The following is a 13,224-nucleotide window of genomic DNA, read 5'->3' on the forward strand; positions in this document are numbered from 1 at the left end:
AGCGGACACCGGTCAGGACAGTCCACACTGGACAGGGACCCGCAGCCTGGAGGTCTGGTCCGGTCCGGTCTCAGAGGGGGTCTGGTCCGGCCTCAGAGGAGCCCGGCTGAGCGGGACTGTCAGCAGGCCGTCAGTCCACCGCCTGCTGGCTGCAGCCTCGGCTTTACCACCCTAAAAATACCCTCAGCAAGTGGTGGGATCAAAGGGGGCAGAATCCCGCCCCGCATTTACCCTAAAGCCTCTGGGAGGAGGAGAGAGAGAGAGAGAGAGAGAGAGAGAGAGAGAGAGAGAGAGAGGTCGGGTTTCACAGCGGTCTGACCCGCGGCTCCGGCGCATTGCGCACAGACGCAGCGGATGGCTCACCGGGAGCGGAGTACGGACCCTCTCTGAACCTGGGACTGATGACAGGCGCCACCATGACCCCCCTCCCGACCTGGAACTAGGTGTTCATCATCGAGGCGCTCTGGAACTCTGAGGAACCGGACCGTGGATAGAGAGATTCTCCTGGGTCTGAGGAACCGGACCGTGGATAGAGAGGTTCTCCTGGGTCTGAGGGACCGGACCGTGGATAGAGAGGTTCTCCTGGGTCTGAGGGACCGGACCGTGGACCTGCCGCGGCTGTGCGGCTCGTGCTCAGAGGGATTTCCCTGCGGATTCAGACCGGGGTCGGGCCGTGATGGAGCAGAAGCAGCAGCGGGCTGAGAGCAGGACCGGGGCGCAGCCGTGGAGCGGCTGCAGGGAAGCGCGCGGCCCGGCACTGTGCGCGGCTCTCTGCGCGCTGAGTCTCGGCGCGTGCGTGCTGGTGTTGGTCCGGACCTCGGAGCTGCAGACCCGGGTGTCCAGCCTGGAGCAGCGGCAGCTCTCGGCCTGGATGGGGTCGGTGGAGCAGGTGGAGGCCGCTGTCCTGGGCCGGCTGGAGCGGATCCTGGAGGAGGTGAGCCTCTTCACTCCCACTATCAGCCTCCGAGGCATCAGCCCTCCGCCGGGTTCTTCGGGTTCTGTCTGTCCCAGCAGACTGTACATGCTGCGATAATCACTCCTTCAGTCCTTTAACTACACTCACTCACTCTGTTATAATGAAGCCCTTCGTTTCTCAAAATGAAGTCTTCATTAATTAAAGCGTTAAACTGAGGTGTGAAAACTTTTTAGGCTCATAAAGTGTAAAATAAAAAAGGAAAGAGTAAGTAATAATGTTTGTGATTACATTAGAAAGAAACTAGATTCAAGCTTTTACAAACAACTAAACTGAACCAATTTAAAAGAAGAAAGAAATCGTGACTTTATGTCTTGCTGCTTCAGTGAAGACTTTCTGTTTTGTGGTAAATCAGCAGAAAGGTGGAATGTGGGAAAAACCCGGACCTGGGGTCCAGGGACCCGGGAACCCGGGCAGCCGGGGACTCGGGGTCCAGGGACCCGGGAACCCGAGTAGCCGGGGACCCGGGGTCCAGGGACGAGCCCAGAAACCCGGGCACCTGGGAACCCAGGCACACGAACACACACATTTTCCCCTCATATGCTGTTAAGACCTTCCAGAAAAACGCGGGCAAAAGTTCTTGATTATTCGTACTTCAATCCCAGGTGATGCGAGCTAAAATGCTTCATTATGCAAATAAATATGCAGGTTTTATGCCTTTTGATGCAGTAAAATTGCAGACAGTTGTGGAGTATGAGAATAGTTGTGAAATATGAGAAAAGATGCCAGACAAGTAGGTTACTCACACACACACACACACACACACACACACACACACACACACCTCTGTCACATTCATTGTTTTATTAGTTCATTATTTATCTTAAATTCAGCTGGTTCCTCATCGCCCCTCTTTCCTGCAGTACACCGGGTCCTGGCTCGCCCGCTGTTTGGCTGAAATATTCGGTGGCAAATGTGACGGATTTTGTGTCTTCATGTTCCTTTTCCCATGAGCCAGTTTGTGGAGAAAGCACGAACTGATGACCGGGCGTCGCATACGTGGAAATTGCGACATCAAGCGAGACCATTTCTCATTATTTTCGCGGTTAAAGTGAGATTATTGCGGGGGTTATGCGCCCTCTTGGAAAATATGTGTCCCCCGCATCATCAGCGGCAAAAGACAAAGGTGAATTCATGTAATCGCGTTTTTCTGGAGGGTCTACTTGTCGTGTTATGAGCTTGATAACGTAATCCTGATAATGTAATCCTGATAATGTAATCCTGATAATGTAATCCTGATAATGTAGTCCTGATGATACACAGTAGTCCTGATCTTATGACCCTGTTGCTGTTATTCTGAGGTCATTTCCTACAAAACACAGAGGAACTGAAAGCGTGTGTGTGTGTGTGTGTGTGTGTGTGTGTGTGTGTGTGTGTGTGTGTTCTTGTATTTCTATCCTTGTTGGGGGCCAAATGTCCCCACAAGGATAGCAAAACGTGGAACGACGTGCCTTGTGGGGACCTTTTTCCGGTCCTAAGTAGGAGAAACAGTGTTTTCTTGACCATGTTGTTGTTACTGAAAAAAGTAAAAGTGCAAAAACATTTCTTTAGGGTTAGGCTTTGTTGTGGTGTGGGTTAGGGTTAGGGTAAGGGTCAGGGTTAGGGGCTAGACATGAATGGGAGTCAATGGACGGTCCCCACAAGGATAGAAATACAAGACTGTGTGTGTGTGTGTGTGTGTCAGTCAGTGAATTTGTCGTGCCAGTGAAACAGGAGATCAGCACTCCTGTTTTTGGTAGCACCAGCAGACCAGTTCCTCAGGAAGCAGCCGGTCCTGCTGCCTGGCTCACTGGTTCGGGGCGATGTGCTCTGATGGAGAGGTTTTCAACAGCTGTCGATGATTTGCTCATTGATAAGATGGGTTCTAGTAATAGATTACTCTGAGTCAGGACTCAGAGTGGGGCCCAGGTTGGGGTCTGAGAGAGGCGGAGACAGAGAGACATCTGGACGCCTCCAGCGTCTGACCCTCACCCTGTCCAGACCTGGTTCTCCTGCGGTGACGGGGCTCTGACCGGGTTCTTCTACGTTCTGTTTGTGTGTGTTGTGTGTCAGACAGTCCTGAACCCTGCAGTGAGACAGGGGGACGGTGGACAGGAGTAAAGACAGCCGGAGCAGCTGAGACAGGACGCTTCATGGGTTTGGTTGATACGGTTTGAGTTTGCGCCGTGTCTCCGCTCCTCCCAGTCCAGCCGTCCTCTCTGGGATCAGGACAGGTCTCCGGTGTGAGGGACTGTGGACAGGGCCGGACGGAGGAACGCTCACATATCTGATTCGTTTCACTGCAGTCTGAGTTCAGTCAACCAGAGAGAGCGTTGGTTTGTTTATCTGGAACTTTGAAATGAAGGAAACGTCTCTGCTTCTGGACTCTGAGCGAAATCCTCCTCCTCACAGGCGAGAAGAGTCACCGTAGCATGCAGGTGTTAGCGTTAGCACGTAGCTTCACTCTACAGACCCAGGGGACAGGACAGTGAGGCAGGACAGTGAGACACACAGGGGACAGGACAGTGAGACAGGACAGTGAGACACACAGGGGACAGGACAGTGAGACAGGGCGGCAGTTCTTCCACGCACAGCGACATGGTGGTGGAATGGCTGGTGTGTGTGTGTGTGTGTGTGTGTGTCCTCTGAGCTGGACACAGGGACAGGTGGTGGGGTTCAGGACTCGTCCTGTGGGTCTGTTCCAGTCCTTCAGAATAAAAGCCTGTCCCGACCCTCACCTCCCCGAACGGCCCGACCCCCGACCTCCACTGCTCCGGGTCGCTATCTCGCCCCGAACTCACCCCGACTTTCACAATCAGCCACTAAGTGCTCTCTGCAGACCTGCCGGGGGCCTGCTGCAAAGCATGCTGGGAACTCAAGGCCACGCTGCGACGGAGTGTAGAAACATGAGAAATATGGCTTCCTCGGTCTGCTCCCCACAGGGCTGTCTCTCACACACATACACACACACACACACACACACACACACACACACACACACACACACACACACACACACACACAGCGCTCTAAATGAGCCATGTGCTGATCAGACAGCCTCATGCAAACAACACTCAAATGTCCAATTCCTGAGCTGCCCTGCTCTGTGTCACAGCATGGTTAGTGAAGCCCACACACACACACACACACACACACACACACACACACACACACATACACACACACACACACACACACACACACACACACACAGGTTTGTATTTATATCCTTGTGAGGACACTCATTGACATAATGAGCCCCTGACCCTAACCCAGACCACCACACAGCCGAACCCTAAAGAAATGTTTTGACCTTTGACTGTTTTCAGTAACAACAACATGGTGAAGAAAACACTGTTTCCCTCATTAGGACCAGAAGAAGGTCCCACAAGGCACATCGTGCAGGTTTTCCTATCCTTGTGGGGACATTTGGTCCCCACAAGGATAGAAATACGAGTACACACATTCACACTCACACACACACACACACACACACACGCTGGATGACAGATGACGCTGAGCAGGCGCTGGGACGGCGGTCATGGCAGAGGCAGTGAGCTCAGGCTGAGTGAATGAATGGATGAAAAGCTGCGCTCTCCGTCCAGGACAGAATTCATTCACACATTCAGGCAGTAATAAAAACTTCTTCTGTGTGTGATGGGCGACCTGTGTGTGTGTGTGTGTGTGTGTGTGTGTGTGTGTGTGTGATGGGCGACCTGTGTGTGTGTGTGTGTGTGTGTGTGTGTGTGTGTGTGTGATGGGCGACCTGTGTGTGTGTGTGATGGGCGACCTGTGTGTGTGTGTGTGTGTGTGTGTGATGGGCGACCTGTGTGTGTGTGATGGGCGACCTGTGTGTGTGTGATGGGTGACCTGTGTGTGTGTGTGATGGGTGACCTGTGTGTGTGTGTGTGATGGGTGACCTGTGTGTGTGTGTGTGATGGGTGACCTGTGTGTGTGTGTTAAAACGGTGTGTGACTCATCGATCAGCTGCTTCCAGGAAGCGAGGCAGGATTCACCTCCAGGCGAGACGCCGACACACCGGACTGCAGGTGAACGAGTGAACGACCAGCTTCAGCTGTGAACACCCAGAGTGAGAACACACTCTGCAGACCCGTGTGTGTGTGTGTGTCCAGTGGCTGGTGGAGGTGTGTGTGAAGATAACCTGTGTTTTACCGATGTGTCGCTGTGCTGGACTGGACCTGGACCCGGTCCGAGAAAAGCTTTCCTCACTCAGACTGACTGGAACAGGAAGTGTGTGTGTGTGTGTGTGTGTGTGTGTGTGTGTGTGTGTGTGTGTGTGTGTGTGTGTGTGTGTGTCGCTGCCAGCTCCTCATCACAGAGCTTTTGTCATGGTCTAAAAATAAAGAGAGCAGATATTTCAGCATCAGGTTACTGCTCAGTGTTCAGACCCCCCACGGCCTCACGGGCGCGCCGTGCACGCCGTGCACGCCAGCGGCTCCCCGTGCACGTCACGCGGCCGGCCCCGGCGCTGTCAGGCCGAGGCTGGACCCGCTGGCTGCCTGGACCCGGGTGTGAGGCGGGTCAGGGCTCCAGCCGGTGGTCTTCAGGAGGCGGGCTGGAGCCGGGCTCCGCCGGCTCTGCTGGGCTTTCCAGAAGAATCCTGCTGAAGACTTCTCCAGCCGCCAGAGCGGCCTCCCAGAATCCACCAGCAGCTTCCTGGAAGGCTTGATGAATAATGAGCAGCGGCTCCTCCGGACCGCTATTTAATGCTGGAATGTTCTCTCAGCCCCGAGCCCCCCAATAAAACTGAGAGCTGCACACACACACACACACACACACACACACACACACACACACACACACACACACACACACACACACACACACACACCTCACGGCCCTGAATCCTGGTGTCTGGTCCTTCAGAGAGACAGAGTTGTCCTCCGACTCCTGATAGCTGCTTTTGGATCCAAGGTCGTCCTCTGTCCCCGTGAGGAAGCACTCTTTACCCAGAATGCCGCAGCAGCCTGCAGCACCTGTCGCAGGCTTTGAGGCCGGCGTGGCTGGCATTCCTCGGCCCGCCGGCGGCAGCAGGACCGAGCTCCACGCCGTGGAGACGCTGTCTTCAGGAGACACAGCGCTCTGCGGATCCGATGAGGTCAGCGTCCCCTTCAGGAGACGGATAAAAACTGTCTGTGGACGCTGTCCCACACAAGAGCTCAGTCCTGAACAAGACACAGCTATGAGAGCACAGCTTTGGTCTGGACAGGTGAGGACAGAGGAGCACAGCTTTGGTCTGGACAGGTGAGGACAGAGGAGGACAGCTTTGGTCTGGACAGGTGAGGACAGAGGAGGACAGCTTTGGTCTGGACAGGTGAGGACAGAGGAGCACAGCTTTGGTCTGGACAGGTGAGGACAGAGGAGGACAGCTTTGGTCTGGACAGGTGAGGACAGAGGAGGACAGCTTTGGTCTGGACAGGTGAGGACAGAGGAGGACAGCTTTGGTCTGGACAGGTGAGGACAGAGGAGGACAGCTTTGGTCTGGACAGGTGAGGACAGGTCTACTACACACAGTCAACCAGCTCTGTACAGAAAGACCTGGCCTGGACTTGAGCCCTGTCCCCCCTGCTGTGCAGTGACAGTGCTACCCACTGCACCATGCAGCCTTCCTGATGTTTATGTTCACCGTGGTGAAAGTGGATTTGAGTCCAACGTGTTGGAGTGACTGACGTCTCTGTCTCTTTCAGAAACTGGCGTCCAGACTGGTGAAGACGCGAGCGGCGAGGGACGTCCCCCCCGGCTGTCTCTGTCCCCCAGGTAGGCTGTCCCGACGGGCTGTCCGTCCCGCGCTCTGTCTGCAGCTTGGTTCTGATGTGAGCTGCTGGGGGTTCGAACCGGAGCTCGGCCTGGTGACTGCAGGGGGGGGGGTCACCACACCCGGGTGCTAACGGGTGTTGTCGGGAGGATGTGGGTGTTTAACGGCTGTCAGTGTCTGCTGGTCCCAGCAGGGCCTGGTCCAGCAGGTCAGGAAGTCTTTACTGGGAGCCAGATGGTGCACGTCTGGGGGGCTCTGGGGCTCTGGGGGTCTGGGGGTCTGGGGGGAGTTGGGGTTGGGGGTGGAGGTGCAGACGGGGTGGTGGGGGCGGGGACAGCAGGTCTGATGGGAAAGGAGACATTAGTTTGAGTGTGGACAGGATGAGGGTCTGGAGAGTCTGGCCGGGTCTCTGTGCTGGTCTGATGTGGGTCAACATCCGGTCCGATGAGGGTCAGAACCCAGGAGACCGTTCCTGACGTCCCCCGTCACATGAAGCACACTGAGAGAGCGACACTTCCTGCTGGGCTTCTTGTGTCGAGTCACATGACCTGTCCTCTTTCATACGGACAGCGGTCCAAACGCTGATCCATGACCCGCTGGACAAAGCTTCCAACCGGTGTGCAGCAGGGACCTGGCTCTGCAGCAGGGACCCGGGACCTGGCTCTGCAGCAGGGACCTGGGACCTGGCTCTGCAGCAGGGACCTGGCTCTGCAGCAGGGACCTGGGACCTGGCTCTGCAGCAGGGACCTGGGACCTGGCTCTGCAGCAGGGACCTGGCTCTGCAGCAGGGACCTGGCTCTGCAGCAGGGACCTGGGACCTGGCTCTGCAGCAGGGACCTGGGACCTGGCTCTGCAGCAGGGACCTGGGACCTGGCTCTGCAGTGTCTGTGTGGAATGAGTGTGAATAAGCAGTGCAGCTTGTTGAAGGGTGTTTCGGACTGGCTGGTGTCCCTGTCACCTGGTGACCGGCCGTCCAGCAGCTCACTCTGAGCTCCCTGGAGCTGAAGCGTAGTTCCTGCACCGAGCCTGACCAGGGTGAATAAGGTGCTGGACTCAGGACCAGGCTGGTGTCAGTGTTGTACCGGCTGATCCTCAAGGCTGTGGTATCAGTACCAAACACCATACGGTGGTATTGGACCGGCCCTAGCGGGGTCATGACCTCTGGCTGCTTCACTCTGCTGTTCCTCCCTGCTGCTGCTGCAGGGGGGAGAAACAGCTCCGGTTTCTCCTGGAACATCATGATGTGTGTTCGTTTGAATGTGTGACCTCTGGGGTCAGGGTCAGGGTCAGGGTCAGACTCAGACTCAGACTCAGGGTCAGGGTCAGGCTCAGGGTCAGGGTCAGACTCAGGGTCAGGGTCAGGGTCAGACTCAGGGTCAGGGTCAGACTCAGGGTCAGGGTCAGGGTCAGACTCAGGGTCAGGGTCAGACTCAGGGTCAGGGTCAGGGTCAGACTCAGGGTCAGGGTCAGACTCAGGGTCAGGGTCAGGGTCAGACTCAGGGTCAGGGTCAGACTCAGGGTCAGGGTGGGTTCGGGTTGTGAAAGAGCTGAAGCTGCTTCATGTAAAGAAGAAGATGTGTGAGCTTGGATAAAGTCTTTAATCTGTTCAGTTCATCACAGTCTGCACTCCATCACTCCATCACTCCATCACTCCATCACTCCATCACTCCATCACTCCATCCATCACTCCATCACTCCATCCGTCACTCCATCCATCACTCCATCACTCCATCACTCCATCCATCCATCACTCCATCCATCACTCCATCACTCCATCCATCACTCCATCCGTCACTCCATCACTCCATCACTCCATCCATCACTCCATCACTCCATCCATCCATCACTCCATCCGTCACTCCATCACTCCATCACTCCATCCATCACTCCATCCATCACTCCATCACTCCATCACTCCATCCATCCATCACTCCATCCATCACTCCATCACTCCATCCATCACTCCATCCGTCACTCCATCACTCCATCACTCCATCCATCACTCCATCACTCCATCACTCCATCCATCACTCCATCACTCCATCCATCACTTGGTGAGCAGCTCCCCGCCTCTTCCAAGATGGCGCCAGGCGGTGGCCTCTGGCCGGTCCTGTGAGCTCGCCTATATTTCTACATCCTGAAGACCGGCCAAAGCCGTCTGACACCAGTACACTTGTTGCTGAGACACAGTCGTCTTATCTCAGAAAAAATGGGCAACTAAAGACAAACAGCTTGCGTTTATAGCCATCTATGTGTTCACTGTGGTTCTGCTGTCAACGTGGACTGACTGGCAAGCTCTCCGTGGCCGCCGGTCGGGTTGCAACTTGCTCCACACACCTCCGCTCATCACGTGGAGTAAATATGCCATCTACGCCTCTGTGCTTAAAAATGGACGCACGACTTTGCCGATGTCCACCGCTTCAGGTTTGGATAAGCGCCACCGAGGATCAGCTGTTTCGACTTTGCTGTGCAGTTTACTCCTGCTGTGCGGGGACATACAGGTAAACCCCGGTCCTGGCAGCGGGACGAGCTACCTGGGGCTAATGGCGGTTCTCCAGTGTGCGGTGGAGCAACAGATACAGGCGCAGTGAGTTGTCTTCATGCGCATACACAAACACAGACACACGAACATACCTGTCTGCCACCGATGTTGTGCGCAGCGGAGGATATTCCTGTTTCTTCGACTCTATCTCCTCTGAGCAAGGTTTGCGCACCTGGTCCAGCCGACATCGCCGCACTGAAAGATACAATCATATGGAGTTTCCAGACGCAGTATGTGGAAGCACGCTATATGGCTGCTGGAAAACGTTGGATAAACAAATGCGCTGAGGAGAAAGTTGTGATGGCACGTGATCCAGTGCAGCTACGTCACACATCCGTGTCATGTCATCCAGCCGCTGTCGCTACGCAACAAAAATACAGACTATTTCAGACTGTGAACCACGCCAAAGTTCTCTGGGACCCGAAGGTTACACCAAAAGGAGTATTTGGGGGACACCTGAATATAAGAAGTGCTGTGCCTAAATCAGAACGACTTGAACATCTCTTAACATCCTCCAACCTGGACTTTTTGTGCCTCTCCGAGACTTGGCTGAAACCCTCCATCTCAAATAGTGTTATCCACATTCCAGGTTATAACATTCATAGACGTGACCGTTTGCATGGCAAGGGGGGCGGAGTCATGATCTATGCTAAGGACAGTTTTCATTGCACACAAATTGAAGCAGTGGGAGATGTGCTGGAATGTATGGGGATAAAAATTAGATTGTCTCCTGAATTGTCTTTGTATAGGCCTCCATCAACTGATGATCTATTTTTTAATCATTTTACTGACATGCTCAAGAAATGTGATGCGAAAGAGATTCTCCTCATGGGGGATTTTAATATAAACTGGTTCGACAAAAATGGTAGAAAAAAGCTAAAAGAAATTACCCAGAAATTTAATCTTAGTCAAATGATAGAAAAAGCGACTCGAATCACTAAGACATCTCAAACACTCATAGACCTTGTTTTCACAAACAAAGCTGATGGGATCACTAAAATTTATAATTTAATAACTGGTCTCTCTGACCACAATTTAACTTTAGTTGCTACTTTAGTTGTTATAGAAACTTACATAAAATTAATTCTAATGAGCATGTCACCTATATTCCAAGAAAAGATTATGAGGTGTGTAATCATGAAATAAGACAGAGTGATTGGTCTGAGACAGTAAATGAAAAAGAAGTTATGCAGCAGCCGAGGATTTCACAAAAACACTTCAGCAACTTGTTTTAAAATATTCTAAAATGAAGAAATTGAAAAAAAGGGGTAAAATCCTTTACCTTGGTTAAATAATGACCTATGGAAATTAATGAGAACTGGAGATGCAGCTTTAAAAAGTATCATAAAACAGGACTGACAACTGATCGATTAACCTATAATCAGCTTCGAAACAAAGTCATACAGCTATTAAGGCACGCCAAAGCAACTCTCTATATTAATTTAATTAAACAAGCCAGGGGGAATTCAAAACAGCTTTGGCAAACAACAGACAAGTCAACTGGAAAAAGACAACCGAGAAAAGGAACAATAGAGCTAAAAATAGATGGAGAATATTATACCAACGGTCCAGGAGTAGCTAACTATTTCAGTGATTACTTTACAGTTTCAGTAAATGAAATTACAAAGCAAAGCTCTGGATTTCTGCATTTTTGTGTTCAACCTCAATCCTCTAATTCTGACAGTGAAGCTTTTTGCTTCAAATTTATTGACAATTCTAAAACAGATAAATTAGTACAGTCATTATCCAACTCAAAGACCACTGGGGACTTGATAGCTCTCTTATGAAAACTAATAGGGATATTTTAACACCAGCTATAACACAGATTATTAATAAGTCTATTAATGAGAGTGTGTTCCCTGATGTCTTTAAAACGACAGTTGTAACCCCGATTCACAAATCTGGAGCTAAAAATGAGACGAGTAACAACAGGCCTATCTTTTGACTCCTATATTCTATATTTATATCTATATTATATAGGATATATTCTATATCGTATATTTTGCCTGTAGTATCCAAGATCATTGAGAAAGCTATTGCAGAGCAGCTAATGGAACACTTCCATAGCAATAATTTTTTACATCCTGCCCAGTTTGGTTTTCGACACAATCACTCCACCGATGCATCTTGCTGCTATCTGGTCGAAAACATCAAACTCAGCCTGGACCGAGGAGGCACGGTGGCTGCTGTGTTTCTGGACTTGCGAAAGGCCTTTGACACAGTTAACCACCGTGTCCTCCTGTCTGAGCTCTCTCAATATCATCTGTCTGATGACACACTGCAATGGCTGCAGTCCTATCTTTCAAATCGTATGCAGTGTGTCAGAATAAATAATGCTCTGTGCTCTTTGAAATTGTGCACAACTGGGGTCCCACAGGGGTCAATTCTGGGACCTCTGTTGTTTAGTATCTACATTAATGATCTTCCGACAGTGTGCAAAGATATTAACATCATCATGTACGCGGATGACGCAGTCATTTATGTACATGGAATGGAGATGGAGCAAGTGGCATCCAAATCATCTTCTGCAATGAATGATGTACAAAATTGGCTCAAATCCTCTTGTCTAAGACTAAATGTTAAAAAGACAAATGGAATGTTTTTCACAAAATCATACAAACCCAAGACAATGCCTGATATTTTTGTCAATGGAGAAAAAATAAGCATTGCAACAGATTTGGAGTATTTAGGCGTCTATTTAGACCAAACTTTAAGTTTTAAGAAGCATATAAAAAAACTATGCAATTCAATTAAATATAATATCTCTTCTTTTAGACATGTTAGGAATAGTCTGACCACGGAGGCATCTTTTATATACTTTAACGCTATGATCATTCCTCACATCACTTACTGCCTGTCTTGTTGGTCTCAGGCTAATGAGGCCACACTCAAACCACTCAGATCCGTCTATAATCAGGCACTAAAGGTTCTGGACAAAAAACCTCTTCGTTATCATCATTGCAATATTCTCAGTAGGTATAAAATATTAAGTTTTTGACAATTTAATTTTATTTACAAACTTAAGAAATATCTTTAAAATTGTCAGTAACATTGCTCCACCTCCGTTAAAAAAATCTGTTCAGCTTTACTCTGAGCAAACAACCCGAACATCTCGATCATCGGCGTTCAGAGGCAGTGTAGTGGAGCTCAGAGGCGTGGTTGGCGGAGGCGTGGCGGCAGAGTGGCGGCAGCGCGGTGGTGCTAGGTGGTGATGTGGCGGTGTTCGGAGGCGGTGTGGTGGCGCGCTGAGGCGGCGTGGTGGCGGCGTGGCGGCGGCGTGGCGGCGCGCTGAGGCGGACTCCCGGTTTTATTCTGAGCCTCCTGTTTGTGAGCAGCTGGTGAAAAGTGAACTCTGGGAGGAGCTGAAAGCAGAGCGGCAGAATGTGAGGCGCCTCGGCCCGAGGGGCCGCTCCCTGCTGTCTTTCAGACGTCCACCCTGACCGTGGAGCTGCATGGAGAAGTGTTCCTAACATACGTGCCTCTAAAGCAGTGTTTCTCAAACTGTGGGGGGCGCCCCCCTGGGGGGGTGCATGTGACCCCGGGGAACATGCTTTTTTTCCTCCGTACTAAAATAAAGTGTAATTGCACATCCACTCCAGCAGTTGGCAGTGGCGCTCTCACTGTCAGAGTCTCTACGGTGTAGGTGTTTTTTTTGCAATGAGCTGCGATGTGAAGCCAGTAAACAAACCCTGAGACAACATGAAGACATTTTTAACAGGGATGAAAAGAAAGGCGGAGAGAGACGAAGACAGTGAGTCAAGAGAGAATTCTGAGAGTAGAGAGGCAGGATCCACTCAGGGCCGAGGGCTGTGGTTCTGCTTCCTTTAGCAGCATCTGACCTCTGTGAGTCTGGATTCTCTGCTGCTGCTGCACTGAAGACCAGGTCCAGGTCCCAGCTAGTCACTGAGCAGCAGCTGAGAGCTGCAGCATCAAACCTCCTCTGAGAAGCTGTGC

General features: G+C 51.5%; 1 protein-coding gene across 14 annotated transcripts in view; it reads left to right on the forward strand.

The window, feature by feature from the left end:
- Positions 1 to 368: 368 nt before the first annotated feature.
- The window catches only part of col13a1 (collagen, type XIII, alpha 1), a 114,983-nt gene continuing 102,127 nt past the window's right edge, over positions 369 to 13,224 (forward strand). For all 14 annotated transcript variants that reach the window (XM_030107503.1, XM_030107514.1, XM_030107504.1 and 11 more), the window contains exons 1-2: positions 369 to 934; positions 6,661 to 6,730. In XM_030107503.1, coding sequence (XP_029963363.1) covers positions 677 to 934; positions 6,661 to 6,730 — 328 coding nt within the window. In that variant the 5' untranslated portion in view covers positions 369 to 676. The remainder of the gene's footprint in view (positions 935 to 6,660; positions 6,731 to 13,224) is intronic.

The sequence above is a fragment of the Salarias fasciatus genome, chromosome 13 (genome assembly GCF_902148845.1).
Source record: "Salarias fasciatus chromosome 13, fSalaFa1.1, whole genome shotgun sequence".
NCBI lineage: Eukaryota > Metazoa > Chordata > Actinopteri > Blenniiformes > Blenniidae > Salarias > Salarias fasciatus.